Below are 22492 nucleotides of genomic sequence, written 5' to 3'. Positions count from 1 at the left end.
CATAGAACAAATAATTAGATTTTAAGAGAGGTAAAAGTTATCCAACGGCTCTCCAGTAAAGTCCATCTCCAACAATTAAAATACTTTGGACATGTTATGAGAGCCAACACAGAAAACATGGAAAGACTGATTATACAAGGAAAGGTGGAAGGCCGAAGATCACGAGGAAGATCCCCAACAAGATGGATCGATCAGATTACAGGAAAATGCAAAAGACCTATGCATGAATTAAAAGAAATGACCAGAGACAGAGATCTTTGGAGACGGACAATACACGACATCACGTCGACCACTACACCCCCTCCGGGGGGTCAGGATTAAAGAGAGAGAGAGATGATACTTTAAAACATCGCTTTCGGAAAGAAATCCTATTCCTATGATACAGGAGGGTTAAGGATAACAGGATAAGGAACAGCAGAAAATAAACTCAATGTTTCCTTTATTACCGCCTCTAAATATTTCTCTATTTCAAAGCAGATAAAAATAGGGTAAATCAAGGGTAGATGGACGCCGATATAGACGGACCTGTCGAATATTTCGATGGCCTGCTACAGCAGAGCTGCTGTGCTGCTGTAGTTGCAGCTCTTAACTTGTTCACTACCAGTGTTTTGTATGCTTTTTACGTTCAGGCCCAAGCGGTATATTGCAGATGAGAAACAATTTTCGTGCATTGTACCAAGATGCACAGAAGCAGCTTTCCACGGATAATGAAGTCTTATGAGATAAATTTACGTCACCCATTTCGTGAAAATGTGTCTTTGGCATGAACATGCAAAAAAAATTTCTCGGTCATATTGACCAATATATTAGAGTTAAGTAGACGGAACATTGCTTATAGTCTTTCTCATTGTTTTCACATGTATTTTAGAAGATAATTTCATTTGTTTGTTGTGGTGAGTTGAAAAAATTTTTAAACTCGATTTCTGTCTTACGTGGCTAAGTTCGTTTACATGATTTCGAAGTGAGATTAATGCTATAATTTTATAGTACACCTAGGTATAATCTTAACCTGTAACAGCGAGCCGGTAACGTGTTGTTTGTTTGAACAAGGGGCTGGTCTATCTATTCATGATAATTGGGATAAACGGACTAGTGAAATTTGGGATAGTTGGATCACTTAAAAATCCCTTAAGTTCATTTCCATTTTGTAAGGGCAGTGACGATAAAGGTGATTTACTTTGTTTGAATGAAATTGAATGTGTAGCTTTTTATGAAGATTACGCCTAAACCACTAAAAGAGAAGATTGGATCAAATATACCAAACGTTTACGTTGGATGTACGAAAACTGTATTAAATTTAGCGAAAGATGCAATGGTTGTGGTAACAGAGAATTGAAGGATAAAGAAAGTGCTAAAAATCAACAATATAAAGAAGAAAAAAACTAAAAAAATATGTTAAGATGTAAAATTGTTTGTTTCATTTTGTACCGTCCTCCCAGAAAAAACTTATAATTTCAACTATTATGTGTTACAGTATTACATTTTTTTATAATAATTATTGAAATTATTGCAATAGGTGGTTTTATTGAAAAAAATATATTTTTTATTAGAATGTCCTTGAAATTGCTGGTCCAACTATTCCTAAGCCGGAGGGAAGGGGATTGATGGACCACTTGTCATTTTTAAAAATTTAAAAACGACAAGTAGTATAATACGTATTATATAAAACTGCAGCATTTCAATGAATAATGAACGTTTCTCATATAATCCGGTCAACTTAAACATCAAAATAGTTGGCAAATAACAAAAATTGCCGGAGAGCCAAATTTTGGTGGAGAGCTAGAGTTTACCATAACAAATAAAGTTTTAAAAGTCCCCATCGATCCCATATGTGCAACAAAAGTTATTCGGGGTCATAGGTCAAAATTTGAGATTTTTTCGATTTTTCTCAAAAACAGTAAGTTTTATCAAAAAATAACATCAAACCAAAGTTGTAGATCTTAACATTCTCTACAGAAATAGTCCTTACATTTTTTTCCTAAGAGTTACCATTCCTGAGATATGGCGATTTTAAAGGTTACCTTATACATTATATACACATATAAGCCACGCATATACATAATGTGGCACTTAAGACAAGTATTAATGCCTATTTGTGTCCCTATTATATAATATATTATACTGTTCTGAAAATATTTCTTCAAAAGATAATCAGTCCCAAACTGAATTTCCTTTATCCACGTGGCCTTGAAAAACATTTGGCCAAACAGTAGAACCACTCTTCGAAAAATTGGAAGTAAAATCTCTAATCGCGCATGGCGACCGCGCAATGTTCCTAGCCGCTTTTACCCCATTCTCGCATTGCTAGTCGCATAGAAACGTACGGGTTTTAACAGGGAAAACCCGCATCCACCACTATAGCCGGAGAGATAGAAGCGGATTTTGTGCGTGATAAGTAATATGGAAAAACTATACGGATACATGTTGAATTAGTTGTGTACATGACTTTCACCAAGGGCCGGAAACCAGAGTGGGGGCCGAGGGTAGTTATAAGGGGGCAAAGGCGCGGTTTTTATTATTTTTTTTGTGACGCTCATGATCGAGATAGTGCACCAAAATTTGGGAATAAGTAGGTCATGACGTAACTAAGTAAAATCTCTAAGGGCGGAACGCTGCGTGGCCGACAAAGGGGTGGGGGTAGGGGTGAATATAAAAAATATAAAGGGTATTTTGCGACGTTCGTGATTGAGATAGTGGACCAAAATTTGGGAATAAGTAGACCATGGCATTACTAAGTAAAATCCCCAAAGCCGGAAACCAGAGTGGGGGACGAAGGTAGTTTTAAGGGGTCAAAGTCGCCGTTTTTATTATTTTTTTTTTGTGACGCTCATGATGGAGATAGTGCACCAAAATTTGCGAATGAGTAGGTCATGACGTAACTAAGTAAAATCTCCAAGAGTGGAAAGCTGCGTGGCCGACAAAGGGGTGGGGCAGGGGTGAATATAAAAAAATGTAAGTGGTTTTTGCGACGTTCGTGAATGAGATAGTGCACCAAAATTTGGGAATAAGTAGACCATGACATATCTAAGTAATATCCCCAGAGGCGGAGACCAGAGTGGCGTACGAGGGTAGTTATAAGGGGTCAAAGTCGCCGTTTTTATTATTTTTTTTGTGACGCTCATGATGGAGATAATGCACCAAAATTTGCGAATAAGTAGGTCATGACGTAACTAAGTAAAATCTCCAGGAGTGGAACGCTGCGTGGCCGACAAAGGGGTGGGGCAGGGGTGAATATAAAAAGATGTAAGTGGTTTTTGCGACGTTCGTGAATGAGATAGTGCACCAAAATTTGGGAATAAGTAGACCATGACATATCTAAGTAATATCCCCAGAGGCGGAGATCAGAGTGGCGTACGAGGGTAGTTATAAGGGGTAAAATTCGCGGTTTTTCTTATTTTTTTTTGTGGCGCTCATGATGGAGATAGTGCACCAAAATTTGGGAGTAAGTAGGTCATGACGTAACTAAGTAAAATCTCCAGGGGCGGAACGCTGCTTCAGATACAAAGGGGTGGTAGGCAGTGGTGAGTATAAAAATATAAGGAGGTTTTTTTGCCGTTCGTGATTGAGATAGTGCACCAAATTTTGCGAATAAGTAGGTCATGACGTAACTAAGTAAAATCTCCAGGGGTGGCACGCTGCGTGGCCGATAAAGGGGCGGAGGCAGGGGTGAATACAAAAAATATAAGGGGTTTTTGCGACGTTCGTGATTGAGAGAATGCACCAAAATTTGGGAATAGGTAGACCATGACATAACTAAATAAAACCCTCAGAGCCGGAAACCCGAGGTGGAGGACGAGGGTAGGTATAAGAAGTCAAAGTCGCCGTTATTATTTTTTTTGTGACGCTCATGATAGAGATAGTGCACCAAAATTTGCGAATAAGTAGGTCATGACGTAACTAAGTAAAATCTCCAGGAGTGGAAAGCTGCGTGGCCGACAAAGGGGTGGGGCAGGGGTGAATATAAAAAAATGTAAGTGGTTTTTGCGACGTTCGTGAATGAGATAGTGCACCAAAATTTGGGAATAAGTAGATCATGACATATCTAAGTAATATCCCCAGAGGCGGAGACCAGAGTGGCGTACGAGGGTAGTTATAAGGTGTCAAATTCGCCTTTTTTATTATTTTTTTTGTGACGCTCATGATGGAGATAATGTACCAAAATTTGCGAATAAGTAGGTCATGACGTAACTAAGTAAAATCTCCAGGAGTGGAACGCTGCGTGGCCGACAAAGGGGTGGGGCAGGGGTGAATATAAAAAAATGTAAGTGGTTTTTGCGACGTTCGTGAATGAGATAGTGCACCAAAATTTGGGAATAAGTAGACCATGACATATCTAAGTAATATCCCCAGATGCGGAGATCAGAGTGGCGTACGAGGGTAGTTATAAAGGGTAAAATTCGTGGTTTTTCTTATTTTTTTTTGTGGCGCTCATGATGGAGATAGTGCACCAAAATTTGGGAGTAAGTAGGTCATGACGTAACTAAGTAAAATCTCCAGGGGTGGCACGCTGCGTGGCCGACAAAGGGGTGAGGCAGGGGTGAATACAAAAAATATAAGGGGTTTTTGCGACGTTCGTGATTGAGAGAATGCACCAAAATTTGGGAATAAATAGACCATGACATAACTAAATACAACCCTCAAAGCCGGAAACCTGAGGTGGGGGACGAGGGTAGGTATAAGAAGTCAAAGTCGCCGTATTTATTATTTTTTTTGTGACGCTCATGATACAGATAGTGCACCAAAATTTGGGAATAAGTAGGTCATGAGGTAACTAAGTATAATCCCCAGGGGTGGAACGTTGCGTGGCCGATAAAGGGGTGGGGGTAGGTGTGAATATAAAAAATATAAGGGTTTTTTGCTACGTTCTAGATTGAGATAGTGCACCAAAATTTGTAAATAAGTAGACCGTGACTTATCTAAGTAAAATCATCAAATACGGAAAGCAGAGTTGGGGATGAGGGTAGTTTTCAGGGGCCAAAGTTGCAGTATGTATTATTTTTTGTGACCTGGCACAACATTTGTCCCCACGCAGCGTTCCGCCTCTGGAGATTTTACTTAGTAATGTCATGATCTACTTATTCCCAAATTTTGGTGCACTATCTCAATCACGAACGGCAAAAAAAAACCCCTTATATTTTTATACTCACCACTGCCTACCACCCCTTTGTATCTAAAGCAGCGTTCCGCCCCTGGAGATTTTACTTAGTTACGTCATGACCTACTTACTCCCAAATTTTGGTGCACTATCTCCATCATTAGCGCCACAAAAAAAAATAATAAAAACCGCGAATTTTACCCCTTATAACTAACCTCGTACGCCACTCTGGTCTCCGCCTCTGGGGATATTACTTAGATATGTCATGGTCTACTTATTCCCAAATTTTGGTGCACTATCACAATCACGAACGTCGCAAAAACCACGTACATTTTTTTATATTCACCCCTGCTCACCCCTTTTTCGGCCACGCAGCTTTCCACTCCTGGAGATTTTACTTAGTTATGTCATGACCTACTTATTCCCAAATTTTGGTGCACTATCTCGATCATGAACGTCACAAAAAAATAATAAAAAACGGAACTTTGACCCCTTATAACTACCTCCCTCCCCCACTCTGGTTTCCGGCTCTGGGGATTTTACTTACTTATGTCATGGTCTACTTATACCCAAATTTTGGTGCGCTATCTCAATCACGAACGTCGCAAAAAGCCCCTTATATTTTTTATATTCACCCCTACCCCCACCTCTTTGTCGGCCACGCAGCGTTGCGCCCCTAGAGATTTTACTTACGTACGTCATGACTCATGACCTACTTATTTCCAAATTTTGGTGCACTATCTCGATCATGAGCGTCATAAAAAAAATAATAAAAACCGCGACTTTGACCCCTTAAAACTACCCTCTACCCCCACTCTGGTTTCCAGCCGTAGGTGAAAGTCGTATACACAACTAATTCAACATATCCACGTATAGTTTTTCCATATTACTTATCACGCACAAAATCCGCTCCCAGCTCTTAGAATACTGGTGAATTACCAATAATTGCGTACTGCCGGTATTATTTCTTGAGATCAAAGTGCCGACATGGAAGAGGTTTTACTGTCTCTCTTTATACTGTGTATAAAAAAAAAACAAATTGTCTATTTTAAACAATGGCTACAGTATTGTCCGTAGGTCTTTTTCATATTATCTGTTTCTTTTAGTGGTAAAGGTTCAGTTCAAGTGAATATAAGTACTTATTACAAGCATCTACCATTTAGCAGGCATTACGGGCTTATAGTGACAGTGGTATTTGACGGCTACAGTGACTCGACAAAGAATATTAAAGCTGCAGAAGAATGTCGTCGAACTACAAAAACATCATCGGGTTCTGAGATTATCTAACAACAATTTTTCGCTAACATTAATAATAAATCTCGTTTCATTTCCATGTTAACTGACAAATTAACAGCTGCGAATAGTGAAGTGAAACAAGCTAAAAATGAGGCAGATATCCTTATAATTATTGAGACAGAATTTCAAAAATTTAAGGCAACAAACACAACAAATTGTAGTTGGTAAAGATGTTGATTTGTTAGTACTGCTTACTGCAAGGACTCCAGTAGATAAAGTTATTTATTTTCTGAAACCTGGAAGGGCTCAACAGCGAACAGAGATACATTCTTCGAAAAGTTTATAGGCTTATCCCAAATGCCAAAATATATTTTATTTTTACATGCGATAACCGGCTGCGACACTACGTCAGCAATGTACAGAAGGGGCAAAACATCAGTATTTAAATTATTCGAAAAAAAATGATTTGACTGACTGCTGTAAAGGTTTTACAGAACTTGAATCCACACCCAAACAATAATTACGGAACGAATTCTCTTCCTTCTTGCGATTTATGGAGCTCCAAAAAAAATTAGTTGTCTTGATAAATACCGATAGTTAACTTTTTTAAAAAATACGCGAAACAAGAAACAAGTACAACTATCATGTCTTCCTCCAACATCAGCATCTGCTTTTCAACATTTGTATCGAGTATATTATCAAGTTCAAACATGGCTAGGCAATGAACTGAATCCAGAAGGCTGGGGTTGGAAATTAATAGATAATACTCAGGAACCGATTAAAACCTTACTCCCACCTGCTCCAGAAAAACTCCTTAACACTATTTTTTGCAATTGCAAAAAAGGTTGTAGTGCCAAATGTGAATGTAAAAATGTCGGGTTGCTGTGTTCTCTAGCGTGTACCAACTGCCAAGGTCAGTCTTGCTTAAATGTCCAGTTTAGTACAACAGAGGAAGACTCCTGTGATTTTAATGAAGAGACCTATGACTAGGGAGCGGATTTTATGCTAAATGCATATTGCTTGCATATTTCGCATATTTGAAAACTTTACTAAATTTTGCATATTTTTAAAGAAATGTGCATATTATGTGTCTATTTAAAAACACTTTTGTCCAAAGGAAAAAATTCTAAAATTTTTTAATTCGTCACAAAATATTCCCCCGCACATGCTGTCATATCTTTTCGAAAACTACCTAAAATCGGCTCAATCATTACCTTTTCGGTTTTTCTTAGAAAACACCCGATCTTTACCCACAAAGTGCGTATAGTGCGCCGTCATAAAATGATTGTAGAATGTTAAATATCCTATTGTTAAGAGAGTATTTACACCTCTAAACATTGTTTTACGATTCTCTCACGGAAATTTAAATTTGATTTAAATCAGATCCCGTAAATCAGTAAAATTAGTCATCTTTAGTCTCTCAATGCGAATGTTTAGTTTTTGTGTAAAAGTACTTCTGTTTGTGAATAGTGCAATATACCGAAGAATTCTAGCTTGGTTTATTCCCCGGATCAGAGACTATCACCAGCTTCTTAAACCAATGGAAAAGTATTCTGCAAAAAATGTAGTAAAATGGTGAGTTTAAGATTGCTTTCTTCATCTTTTTTCTTTAATGAATAATATTTGGCTGCTTCCTCAACATTTTAAGTTTAAACAGCTTGAAAAAGTATGTGTTATTGTCGTAGATAACATCTTAGCGAAAATTTTCGGTTACAAAAACGTCGGGACAGAACTACATAAGTCAAAATGCAAGAAGATGAGCAAGTCGAAAGTTGATCATTGATCAGTTATACTTTGACAGTAGACAATCGTTGATGACTTCATCCAATGAGCAATATAAATTTAATTCGCATTTATCCGAGGTGATGATTTGTGCAAACATACCTTTGAAAAAATTGGAAAATCCTATATTTAAAAGTTTTTTGGAAATATATTCCAAGAAAAGTGTTCCCGATGAAAGTACATTGAGAAAAAATTACGTACCTCTTTACAACGATATCATAAAAAAATCAAGAAGATAGTGGAAAATCGATACATTCATTTTATTTTAGATAAATATGTGGTTTCTCACAATGCGAATTTTTCGAAATTATTGTGCCTATCTTGCGCATATTTCGTAATTTTTTACTGCATATATATGCGCATATTTAATCAAAATTGCTCGCATATAAATCCGCTCCCTACCTATGACTCAGTCACGTTTGAACAATTTTTGGACATCCAGCAAGGGAAAGAAGAAGAAGATGAAATCGAAGAAGACTTGACTGTTGAAATAGACTTTCAAGAATATGAATCTGATTAAAACATCTAAAGAAATCAAAACAATAGTTAACCTAATAATCAATAGCAATATCAATAATAATGTAATATCTAGAACTTGACCGGTATTGTTTCCATAAATTATCCTAAAATTGTCAAAACAGTTAGTGGAGTAGGCCCACAGGGGAAACCACGGGAAAAAACGCGCCGAGTACACTACCTCACAGGTGGTGTGGAAACGTGTGCATATAATGTGACTCTAGAATCGCGATATCTCAGGAATGGCAACTCTTGGAAGAAAATAGTAAGGACTATTTTTGTAGAGAATTTTAAGATCTACAACTTTGGTTTAAGGTTCTTTTTTGATAAAATTTATTGTTTTCGAAAAAAATCCAAAAAATCTCAAATTTTGACCTTTGATTCCGAATAACTTTTGTTGCACATATGGGATCGATGGGGACTTTAAAACTTTATTTGTTATGGTACACCCTAGCTCTCCACCAAAATTTGGCTCTCCGGCAATTTTTGTTATTTCAAATGTCTATATAGACCCGGTTAATAAGAGAATGACACAGTTGTTATTTCATCACTAAGTAAAGTCCAAATGAAAAAAAGTGTTCCATCTAACCCGGATTTACCCTAACTATATACATATTTCAAAATAGATTACCTCCATCGATATCTTCGTGCAAAGTTCTTCCTATCAAGGGAACAGGAGGAAATAATCTCAAGCTTTCCTTTACTACTCTCTCTAAATATTTCAATTGTGGTAGATCATCAGGGAAAGCTCTTCTGTCTGGTCCCAAAATATCAATCAACTCTTCAAAAACTTTTTGCTGCAAAAAGAAAGAGTAGATTTATGCGTGAAGTCTAAATATGTTTAATCAATAAACCAATAATTGTAACAATTATTTTATTTAAAAAAAATAGGTTTAGTGCATTAAAATGTTACATTTTTAAGCAGTATCTTGAATTTCTTAGAGGAGTCAATTTTATTTCTGTAATGTGTAGGGTGGATCAGTAGAAGCTCAAGTCCAAGTTTTTGGGGTTGCCACCCTTGTCTCCCGGCCGCTATCTTGGAAATGGGTGCAAAGGGGTTTCGCGCTATATCTCGTAAACTACCAACCCTATGGAAAATCTAATTAAATATAAAATGTAGCAAATTAAATTTTCTACAATTTTGTTTCTATTACTTTTTATCGTCAAGTGATCAACAATAAAGAAATAAACAAAAATATGTAAACATTTTTTAACAAGTTTCCTTTTGGATGTTATACCTTTTTTTCAGTTCATTTTAAAATAAAATAACATTATAGCAATTTTGTAGAGGGTTTTTCAGCGAACAATTTCCACTATAACAAAGTTGTTTAATTCTATTTATTTAAGTGATACAGCGCTCCAAACTTGACCATATTCTCGAATGCTCATAGGAATATAATAAAAACAAAAGTTAGGCTTACTTTTATATCTATGTATATTTTTTATTAATACAATTTATCATGATTTTAACATTCTTATGCTATTTTTAATGTGTTTTTGACCTTTCTCCCCACTATAAAACTTATAACCCTAAGCATATATAGAAAAGGTCCAATATGTTGTCTGAGGACAAATTTGCTGGTTCAGAAGAAGAATGACGCAACCGCAAAATGCAAAACTCTTAAGAAAAGCAAAAAACCATTTTTGATATCAAAATCATAAAGTATGATCAAAATTAGCCATTCACGACACCGTGGTCAGGATCTCGAAATATAACAGTTTTTTGGGGTGGGCCGCTTGTCTATGAAGTAATATAACTTTTTTCCTATTGTATATTTGACTAAAAATTTTCCAAAAAATCTTCTTCATGAATCATATTTTACTGTTTAACTAAAAAGTTTGTCAATCGACGTTTTTAAGTAAAACGAAATATGATGAAAAAATGTTTAAAAATTAACAACTGCTTTTTTAATGTGTCTAAATATTTTGTACTAATTTCATTGTTATCTACATACTTCAAAAATGACACTGTAAAATTTTCAAAAGGAAATATTTACAGAGACCAAAGATAGAGCTAGGTAAATTTGAAAAATCATCAAAATTGATTTTTTTTTCATTTTTTTATAAAATTTGATTTTTGAACATGTTGCACCAAATCTAGATAAAAATAAACTTCATATTCGGATTCAGCGACGTCGAAAACATAAAAATAGATAAAAATTGGTCATTCACCTTAAATTTGATTTTCGTGGTTGGCATAACGGTTGATGCCGCTCGCCTAATATAATATAGCTTCGTTGCCAAGTCAAAAGCTGCTAAGTGGGACTTTTTCACAAAAGGAGATATCTGTACCATTTAACAGATTTTTACGTTGGTCACCGTCCTATAAATACAGGTAGGTAATTCATATAATTGCTGTAATATCCAAGTTTGAAAAATATGTTATGTTAGCGGGTATCGCAAAACATGCTATGTGGATTCCTCATCCACGTAGAGCTAGATAATAAACAAATCGCAATGATTATTTTATTGTGAAATAAAATTTTGAACCAATTGTGAAATTGTATTGTGAACGAAAAAAAGTTATAACCTCCAAAAGAAACTTCTTACAACATTTTCTCTTATTTTTGTTTATAATTTTTTTGTTGGTTACTTGACGATAAAAAGTAATATATATATATATATATATATATATATATATATATATATATATATATATATATATATATATATATATATATTGTAGAAAATTTAATTTGCTACATTTTATGTGTAGTTAAATTTTCTGTAGGATTGCTAGTTTAGGAGATACAACGCGATAGTCCTTTGCACCCCTTTCTCCAATATGGCGGCAGGGGGACAAGGGTGGCGACACCAAAAATTTGAACTTAAGCTTCTACTGAACCCCTCTACATATTAAAAAAATAAAATTGACTCCTCTAAGAAATGCAACCCTAAATGTAACATTTCAATGGACTAGTTTTATAAATAAGTTCTTAAAAAATAGTTTAAATGTCTGACAGCCTGACAGTTTTTAATTTTGTTGAGAAAGTTATGTTACCCTACCAAATTTATTAATTTTTTAGCATTATATTAAGTTAGTCCATTGTAATGTTACGTTCAGAGTTGCATTTCTTAGAGGAGTCAATTTTATTTTTTTAGTGTGTATGTGGGTTCAGTAGAAGCTTAAATTCAAGTTTTTGGGGTCGCCGCCCTTGTCACCCGGCCGCCATCTTGGAAAAAGGGGTGCAAAGGGTTTTCGTATTCTATCTCCTAAACTAGCAACCATACAGAAAATTTAATTACACATGAAATGTAGCAAATTAAATTTTCTACAATTTTTTATCTATTAATTTTTATCGTCAAGTGACCAACAAAAAAGTTATAAAAAAAATTAGAGAAAATTTTGTAAGATTCATTTTGGAGGTTATAACTATTTTCCGTTCATTTTACAATGAAATAATATCGTATCGGCTTTATAGAGGATTTTTTAACGAACAATTTCCGCTATAAAATTGTTTAATTTTATTTACTTCTCTAGGTTTTACAGCTCTCCAAACTTGACCAGATTCTCGAATTCTCATAGGAATACAATAAAAACAAAACCTTGGGCTTACTTTTCAATCTATGTATACATTTATGTACTATGATTTTAACATTCCTACGCCAGTATTAAGCTATTTTTGACCCTTTTCCCGGCCACCTATGAGGTAGAGTCTGGAGGCGCGTTTTTTGTGGCAATAGGCCTAATCCACGGACAATTTCTAGACCAAATAATATTATAGATTATTATAGGTTGAAAAAGATCTATCATAGTTATTATTTTTTCATTTTTTTCGATGGTCCAAGCTGCGAGTCAAGATTTGAATCAGTATCCGAGGTGAATTTTTGTGGTATAATGAGAGTTAGAGTTGGCTTCATTGTCGGTAATTCATCTTCCAATGCATTTTCTTCAATAATTAATGTAGATATGTCCACGATGTTGCCGCAACTTTCACCAACACAATAGAGGCACACTGCTGAACATTTGAGGTCTGATTTTCGGCAACCACATGCACTTCCAGTTTCCATTGCATCTGCTAAAGATGAATTTCATATTCTCGGGGGTACTTGAGGCGTGGAAGTTTGAATTGGTATCCAAAATTTTCCATGCTTTTTCCAGCCCCAATTTTCTGGATCCCAATGTTTACCGAGCCATGACTGAATCTGGTGATACACTCGGAGTCTGTGGAAATGGGCTGCATCTTGTGTTGGAGGAAGTGAGAAGAGATTAAATGCATTTTTTGTCACTGTTTTAGCGAATCGTTTGTATCTCAGCTCAGGGTTTCCAGAGAATCGTCTTTAGTTCTGCCATCTACAGAGACGAAAAACGTTCGCGGACACCAGTGAGTAAAGATGGCTCGACTTTTCCACTGACAAATAATTTTCCCCAGAGGTTTCTTACAAATAAAATAACCACCGCTCATGTTGCGCTCTTACAAAAAACGCAAAATGCTTATCGAATCACAAAAATATAAATTTTACCCACAAGACCCTCAATGGTATTATCTATAAAACTTAAAATACTTTTCACAATTTTTAATACGACTGCACGTGGCCAAATAGATAGCACAACTGTAAGAATAAATTACGTAGAGGAGGACCGGCTGCTGTGCCACCTAGGATAAATTATTATAATAATAAAAGTAATAGTAAGCAGATACTCAGTCCGGTACGGAAGAAAAATAACGTAACTGCAAATTTTGTAAATTCCTGTTTATTGCGCAGTTAACTTCTAAAATACTATGTAAAGATGATACAAAAAGACCGAACTGTAATAATATGCTGAGCCACTATAGGGTAGTTGCATCATTACTGAAATACGCGCTATGTTAGACCTTGTTTCAGATGCATAATGACGCAACTGTAGATAGGGTTGAAAATGGGGCGATTAAATATGGATAATGAAATTCGAACCAATATCGATGAAAATAAAAGCCATTGTTGTCAAAAAACTGATGCTCCTGGACGATTCCTCTTCATTTAATCCCTATTTTAAATATGTACAAAAATTTTTTTTGGTTTTTAGAAGAATTTTGCATTTTAAGGTTGCGTCATTCTACTTCTGGACCGGCGAATTTGTCCTCAAACAACTTCTTGGGGCTTTTCTATATATTCTTAGGTTTCCAAGTTTTATAGTTGGCAGAAAGGTCAAAAATAGATTAATAGTAGCATAGGAATGTTAAAAGCATAATAAATTGTATGAATAAAATAATATTAAGATAGAACAGTAAGCCTAACGTTTTGTTTTTATTGTATGCCTATGAGCATACCTTTGGAGCGCTGTAAAACCTAGATAAATAAATAGAATTAAACACCTTTATAGTGGAAATTGTTCTTTGAGAAACCCTCTACAAAATTGCTGTAATGTTATTTTATTTTAAAATGAACTGAAAAAAAGTTATAACTTCCAAAAGGAAACTTCTTAAAACATTTTTACTTATTTTTGTTTATATCTTTTTTGTTGGTCACTTGACAATAAAATATAATACAGACAAAATTGTAGAAAATTTAATTTGCTACAATTTATGTTTAATTAAAGTTTCCTTAGGGTTGGTAGTTTACGAGATATAGCGCGAAATCCCTTTGCACCCCTTTTCCAAGATGGCGGACGGGGGACAAGGGTGGCGACCCCAAAAACTTGAACTTAAGCTTCTACTGATCCCTCCTACACATAAAAAAATAAAACTGACTCCTCTAACAAATGCAAGGTATGGCCTAAAAAATGTAACATTTTAATGGACTAAGTATACTTAGTTACATTAACTTATTTTTTAAACGTTATCTCGCTATGTTTTAGCACCATCATTTTCACGAAAATGCTGGGAATATATTATTATAAATTTAGTATTTTGGCTGGTTTAATCACTTACTATCATCATCATCATCATTAGCTCGACAGCCCTTTCTGGGTCTTGGCCTGTTCCAGGATTCTTCTCCACTCTGATCTGTTTCGTGCTTTTTTTCTCCAGTTTTTTATTTTTAAGGTTTTTATATCATTTTCTATTTGTTCTAAATATCTCAGCTTCGGTCTTCCTCTTGTTCTTTTTCCTACTGGCCTCTTTTTGAATATTTTGTTTGGTATTTCGCCTTCCTCCATTCTTTCTACATGTCCCATCCAACGCAGCCGTCCTATTTTAATGAATGTTATGATATCTGGCTCCTGGTATATTTCGTATAGTTCAAAGTTGTACCTTCTTCGCCAAATTCCATTTTCTTTTGTGCCCTTATATATGTGTCGCAAGATTTTTCTTTCAAAGGTGACTAGCAATGTTTCCTCTCTTTTAGTGAGTGTCCAGGTTTCTGAGCCGTATGTGAGTACCGGTCTTATTAGGGTTTTGTATATTTGGCATTTTGTTTTCCTTGCGACGTTGTCTGATTTTAGTTGCCGAATTAAGCCATGGTAACTTTTATTGGCAATAAATATTCGCCTCTTCACTTCCTCTGCTACGTTATTATCAGATGTGACTAGGGATCCCAAGTATGTAAAGTTTTTTACCCCCTCAATGTTGTATTCTCCTATTGTTATATTTTGTGGCTGCCTTATTTCTGTGTTTTTACTTACCTGCATATATTTTGTTTTGTTCTGGTTGATTTTCAGGCCACTATTTTGTGCAGCTCGTTCTATTTGATTGAATGCCTCTATCATTTCTCTTCTTGATCTTGCGATTATGTCAACATCATCTGCAAATGCTAGTATTTGCACGCTTTTATTAATTATTGTTCCTCGAGTATTGACTGTTGTGTCCCTCATTATTTTCTCGAGTACAATGTTGAACAAGATGCATGATAGAGCGTCTCCCTGGCGTAGTCCCTTTTTCACATCTATTGTTTTCGTTAGTTCGTTTTGTATCCGGATTTTACTTTCTACTTTTAGAGATTCTTTTATCAGTTCTATTAGTTGTGTTGGTATATTAAATTCTTTCATTGCTTTTATTAAGAATTCTCGATTTATATTGTCATATGCGCTTTCGAAGTCTATGAAGAGATGATGTGTGTCGATGTTATGTTCACTTGTTTTTTCAAGGATCTGTCGCAGAACAAATATCTGGTCTATTGTTGACTTCTGTCTACAGAAGCCACTTTGGTACCTGCCAACTATTTTTTCAGCGTGTGGTCTAAGTCTTTCATAAATGACGTTGGACATTATTTTGTATGATGCATTCAGCAGCGTGATTCCACGGTAGTTTCCACATTCTAACTGATTCCCTTTTTTATGTAATGGTACAATAATACCACTATTCCACTCCGCTGGTAGCTGTTTATTTGACCATATCTTTGTTATCAATACATGTATTGTTTTCTGTAGTGCGTCTCCTCTTTCCTTCAGTAATTCCGATGCTACTTGATCCGATCCCGGTGATTTATTGTCCTTTAATTTGTCTACTGCTGTTCTAATCTCGGCTATTGTTGGTGGACTCTTTTCTCTGTTGTCTGCTTGGTCTAATGGTATATCAGGGTTCGTCTCACTCCCATCTCCTTCAAGCTTTTCCGTAAAATGTTCTGTCCATCTTCTTAGTATCTCTTGCTGTTCTGTCAATATATTACCTTCTTTATCTCTACACATCGTCGTTCTGGGTTTGAAGTCTTTTCTGCTTTTGTTCAGTTTCTGATAAAATTTTCTTGTCTCTGTCGATCTACTTAGTTCTTGCAGTTCCTGAAGTTCTTTGTTCATATATTCTCTCTTTTTTCTTCGGTGAGTTTTCTTTTCTTCTCTGCGTAGTTGTTTATATTCTTCCTCTGCTTGTCGGGTTCTGTGCCCCTGTTGTATCAGTAAATATGCTCTGTTTTTCTGTCTGTTATAATCTGATATTCTTCGTCAAACCAGTCATTCGTTCTTGTTCTTCTTTCTTTACCTTCTATGCCTAACACTTCTTTAGCTGTCTCTTTTATGATTTCTCTGCACTCTTCCCACTCCTTATTTGGGTTTTCATGTTTTGGTCTGTTTTCTAGTTTGATGCTTATCTTTTCTTTATACTCTTTATTTTTGTTTGTTTCTTTGAGTCCTTCTACCTTGTATCGTTCATGTTTAGAGCCCATTTCCTTTTTGATGTTTTAAATTCTAGCCCTTACTCTACTTTCGACCAGGTAGTGATCAGAATCCGCATTTGCCCCTCTTCTGGTGCGGACGTTTATTATATTCGATTGGTGTCTCGAGTCTACAATAACATGATCTACCATATTTACTGTCATTCCATCTGGGGACTTCCAGGTACCCTTGTGTATATCTTTGCGAGCGAAGTATGTGCTAGCAATCACCATGTTATGTGATCTTGCTAGGTTTATTAACCTATTGCCATTGTCATTTGATTGCTCATGGAGACTGTGCCTACCTATTGTGGGTTGGAATTGCTGTTCTCTTCCAACTTTGGCGTTTAGGTCTCCATAGATTATTTTTATATCATTTTTTGGGCATGACTGATATGCGGACTCTAGTTCATCATAAAACTCTTCTTTAATTTCGTCTTCTTTTTCTTCTGTCGGGGCATGCGCATTAATTAGACTGTAATTAAAGAAACGTCCTTTAACGCTTAAAATGCACATTCTGGGGCTAATTGCTCTGAAATCTCTTATAGTATGTTTTACTCTCTTGTTTACCATGAATCCAGTGCCCAAGACGTGATCTTTAGGATCGCAGCTGTAGAAAATCGTGTGGCTTCTTTTTTCCATTATATTGTTTCCAATCCACCTCATTTCTTGTATGGCAGTTATGTCTATTTTGTATCTATTTAGTTCATTTAAGAGATTTTGGAGAGCTCCCAATCTATACAAGGTTCGAATATTCCATGTCGCAACCCTCAAATCGTATTCCTTTTTCTCGCACAGTCGTCGTCGTTTGATAAGTCCGGAATCACTTACTATGCTGTTTAAAAATTATTGATAGGAGTTATTTATAACTGTTCCAGCGAACTTCGTACCGCCTCAGAATCAATAATAAATGTTGTGTTAAACTATTAGCTATACAAAATTTTTGTATAAATATTGAATTCATTAAGTTCAATAATAACAGTGAAAAATTAAACAATTAATTTTGCATTTAAAAATGCAATCGGAAATATGTATAACCAAAAATGTTTTGTTTACCTGAATATCTTGGAACATGCCGAGCATAGTAAAAATAGAACAAAGACCAGATGCGGTTGTATCAGTGGCCTAAAAATGTCAAAATTAAATTAATGTTCTGAAGCTATTTTCTTGTGATATTAACGCAATTTACTATTCAGTTGGGAATAAGCCACAATTTTACTGTTAAATTAGTTATTTATTCTTAGATATTTTCTAATATAGGTAATATTGTTTCGTATTTTGATAACGATTTCCGAAGTGGAAATCGAAACGTAAATAGACTAATTTCAAAGTAAAATTTTGGCTTATTTCCAACTTAAATAATAAATTCTAATTAATAAAAACTAATACTTTATTTTATATATTAATATTAGGTATACATATATTGTGAGGCAGATAACTGGCCTATTAGAAATATCTCGAGAACTAAAGGCAACAGAATCATGAAAATTGGAATAAAGGGGTTTTGAAGGATGATCTATTAAATGAAAATATTTTCATCTCTTTGCAACTTCCGGTTATACCGGAAGTTGCTTATAACTTCGTTTTTTTAAATGGGACACCCTGTATAGTTTTACATTTTTGGATTCTCCTCAATATCGTCTTTCTTATAATATGAGGTTGTTTAATATTATACAGGGTATTTTAAGATATATTTACGTTTTTTTATTAATTTTGTAGCAATATTCACACCCTGTAGAATTGTAATAGTTTGACATTAAAAACTCTGCTTAAGTTCAAGTGATTTTTAATATAGTCTATTATTGTTAAGAGTCATTAGTATAGCTAATTTTGAAATTTTAATATACAGGGTTGGTCGAAACTAGGAATGAATATTTTCTGAGTTTTCTTAAATGGAACACCCTGTATTTTAGTATTGTAATGAAATCATATTTCATATTACTTTTTCATTTTATAAGTATTCCCTATACCTAACTGCTTTAATTTGTGAGTTATTGGTGATTCAATCTAAACATTACAACAAAAAATACGTAAAATTTTATTAGGTTGGCCGTGAAAATATTCAATCACAAATAATTTTTCAGAAATAAATACATATTAATCCAGATTGATCCTTAAAATTACCAATAATGGTTTAGCTGTCAAAATACCCACGTAGTTAAGATTGTTGGTGCGATTAACAATAACCCATTAGCTCTAGCTCCCAGAGTTACCATATGGTAACGTAAAACACATGATTTTTAAAAATTCTGCAGTATGCCCATGGAATTAGTCAGCCACATATTTTGAGAATTATCGTTTCTAGGAATACTTCAGGCACCCATAAAACGTAACGGATTCGTATTTTAGCCTTTTCTCAACTGTCGAGAGATAATCATATGACAGTGTGGTTTAAATTTATAGAAAAAGATGGACGTCCCTTTTGCGTAAGCAATCTTTGATAGTCTTCTAGTAACTATATTTGCATATTTAAAAAAAATAAGTTTATTATACCGCAACTTATTATAAATTGCTGTGTTTTATCAACAATTAAATGTAGCGAATTCGGTAGAAATAGTCAAATACACCGTTACCATATCACAGATAATATACGAGTCATATACGAGTATACGAGTCATAATCTTATTTTTTTCAGTCGTGAATTTTTGTTAGCAGAAGTGATAGTGTTACTGGTGCGATGAAAAGATAACTCTGTTGTTACAATAGCATCTACGAGTTGTGATGGTTCAGCATTGGGCACGGTAAAAAGATTTTCTCATGAAGAAAAAGGCCACATTCAAGTAAGTCGGCCACACTATATTGCTGAATACAACAAAATATGGTGGGTACCGACTGGATGGATCAAAGTGTTTCAACCTACCTAGTAGCAATTTGCAGTAAAAATGGTACTGGCAAATTGTAACATGGTTGTTGGATGTTGCAGTCTATAATTCATGGCATTTATATAAAAAAAATTAAAAAAATATATCCTTGCTATCGTTTAGGAGAGAATTGGTCCAAGTTCTTCTCGCAAGATATGGAAGTCATCCCTTATATACTTGGAGACCTAGTCTACATAGACAGAACTTGCCAGATCTTCGTTTTGATCGCTTCGACCATTTTTTACATCAAGCAGTAGAAGGCGATGTGCTGGAGACAGATGTACAACATCTGGATGAACAATGTGTAAAAAATGCAAATTTGGTTTGTGTGTTAATTGTTTTTTAAGATACCACACCAGACGATGAAAATATTCTGAAATAAATATTTAAAAAAAAATTAAACATTTGGGTTTCAAGGATCCTAAAAATTCCTTAAGCGCCCAGCGTTACCTTATGGTAACACCATATAATTTTTTTAAGAAAAGACAGGAAACCGAAAAACTTGTTTTTTGGATTAAATTGTTAACATTTTCATCAAATTAACCCTAAAAGCAGTGCCGTATTTCCCATTACGCAAATTACGCCTAGGCGTAAGGCGGCAAAACTGGGGAGGCGGCAAAATTTCAAACAATTATCAGGAAAACTCTTAAACTGAAATTATATACGGGGCCATCACCCAAAATCTATTTTACGTATAATACAGCTAAAAATGAATGAATGTTTGGTAGGTTTCCAATGAAATCTAAAGTCTCCGCCCCGCCGTAACATGGTCGGGCAGAAGTACAATTGTTGGGAATGATTATTTTATCTGACTGTAACAAAAGGATACCGCTTATCTGCCGCGCGATTGCCGCAAAGAAGCCGCTTTAGATAAGAGCCGCGCTACTGATAGTAGTCAAAGGAAGTCGTAAGTGAACGTCTCGATTTTTCTAGTAAACTACTTACCTACTGGAAATTCCTAGAACATTCAGGAAACCCTGCCGGTAGGTATATAAAGCGAACAGTTACAGAGCTGTGTTTCATCACTCAAAATCTCCCTATGCTAGGCGAACTTGATACTAACGATAGTATCGACACCAGTGCAACCGAAATTGAGAACCTCATCACCGAGGCGATCACGCACGCTATTCCACTTAAACAAATATCCTATACATCACCGGCACTTCCACAATACATCATTGCCAAAATCCAACAAAAAAGACGTCTTCTACGTCAATATAAGGCCAACAGAAATCCACTAATCAAAACAGAATACAACCGAATCTGCGCCAGGATAAAGAGAGAGATATCTGACCTAACGGCTCGCCGGTGGGAAGATACTACCTCAAAACTGGACTACAGAGACGGAAGTAAATTCTGGCACAAATTCAAAGTCCTAACAAAACAAAAATTATCTCAACCATCTCATCTGTTGGTCAACAATCACATAGTCAATTCCCCAGAAGGGAAAGCCGAAGCATTCAAAAATTCGCTTCAAATCAACTTTCAAACCCCAGACAACCCGAACTTTGATCACTTGTTTAAACTCAACACAGAATACATAGTAAATGTTACTCTCAATCACCACGTTCCAGTCTATGATCCTATCATGGACCCCCTCACAAACAGGGAAACGGAGAGCTTTTGCCAAATAGGTAAAAACAGCGCTCCCGGACCTGATGGCATCAACCGAAGATGCCTCAAAAAACTTCCAGAGAGTACCATCCCTCTTCTAACTAAAATATTCAATGCATGTCTCAAAAATAGCCACTTCCCTACTCCTTGGAAAGTGGCCAATACCATCATGCTTTTGAAAAAAGGCAAACCCCCAACCAACGTGGAATCCTATAGACCAATTTCTTTAATCAACACTCTGGGCAAAGTTCTTGAGCTAATCCTAAAAGAGAGGCTCAATGACTTTCTCGAAAACCACAATATCATACCAAAATTTCAATACGGATTCCAGTCAGGTAAATCTACCAAACATGAAATAACTGATTTCACTACTAAATTTACTCAAACCATCAACGATGGTTCATTCGCCATAGCCACATTCCTGGATGTGCAGAAGGCTTTCGATCAAGTCTGGCATGACGGACTTGTTCGGAAACTTCTGGACATCGGGCTACCATTACAATTTATCAAAATTGTACACTCATACCTCCACAACCGAACTGTCAGAGTGAAAATAAGTGATCAAAAGTCCACCCCCTTCATTCCACAAGCTGGAGTCCCCCAGGGTTCAGTCCTAGCACCGCTGTTGTACATTATCTACAACAGCGATATCACTAACCAAAATATCCCAGGCACTCGGCTGGTTCTCTATGCAGACGACACTGCTCTGCTCACAACAACCTCTCGATACAACCCAAGACTCCTCTTCAGAAGAGCCCAGGCTCTGTTGGACGGTGTCGGCGAATGGTGTTGTAAGTGGAGAGTCACGCTGAACGCGAACAAAACAACAACAATTGTGTTTCGCGCCCCTTCTGTGTCACATAGAATCATAATTAATGAAGACGACCAATATCCTCTGAGACTGTTGGGAGAAAGGCTTGTTGTTAGTCCGACTGCGAACTATTTAGGAGTTCTGTTCACCAGGACTCTTAACTGGAACGCAGATCTAAAGGCAACTTTAGATAGGGTAAGGAACAGGGCCAGACTTCTCAACTCTCTCTCTGGACGAATTGGCAAGACACACAAGAAGACTCTCATTCACACTTACAAGACCTTTATTCGACCCGTCATGGAGTACAAATCTTGCCTCTACTCTCTTTGCGCTAGAGCAAAACAAGAGTGGTTGTTGAGCGCTGAACGTAGAATCTTGCGTAGATGTAACTATGAGCACTAGCGATATCCCTCAAACGAAATCCATAACATCTCGAACATCCCCAAAATCACCGAGAGAATAAACTCTCTGAACAAGAACTTCACAATCAAAGTAATCAACGGCCCCCCCCCCCTCCGACACACAAGAATCTCTCAAATGTTCCTGTTCATCTTCCGGCCACGTACTCCA

General features: G+C 35.9%; 1 protein-coding gene across 20 annotated transcripts in view; it reads right to left on the bottom strand.

Annotated features, from left to right (window-relative positions):
* The window catches only part of LOC126882335 (cytochrome P450 4C1-like), a 389204-nt gene that overhangs the window by 25981 nt on the left and 340731 nt on the right, over positions 1-22492 (bottom strand). For 13 of the 20 annotated variants that reach the window (XM_050647227.1, XM_050647219.1, XM_050647230.1 and 10 more), the window contains 2 exons: positions 17693-17761; positions 9261-9426 (listed from right to left, as the gene is read on the bottom strand). The exons of 6 other annotated variants lie outside the window; for them this stretch is intronic. In XM_050647227.1, coding sequence (XP_050503184.1) covers positions 9261-9426; positions 17693-17761 — 235 coding nt within the window. The remainder of the gene's footprint in view (positions 1-9260; positions 9427-17692; positions 17762-22492) is intronic. One more of the 20 variants, XM_050647217.1, reaches the window with a different exon arrangement.

The sequence above is a fragment of the Diabrotica virgifera genome, chromosome 3, assembly GCF_917563875.1.
Source record: "Diabrotica virgifera virgifera chromosome 3, PGI_DIABVI_V3a".
Classification (NCBI taxonomy): Eukaryota; Metazoa; Arthropoda; class Insecta; order Coleoptera; family Chrysomelidae; genus Diabrotica; species Diabrotica virgifera.
The sequence above is the reverse complement of the archived record's forward strand: the minus strand, read 5'-3'. Positions and strand labels throughout refer to the sequence as shown.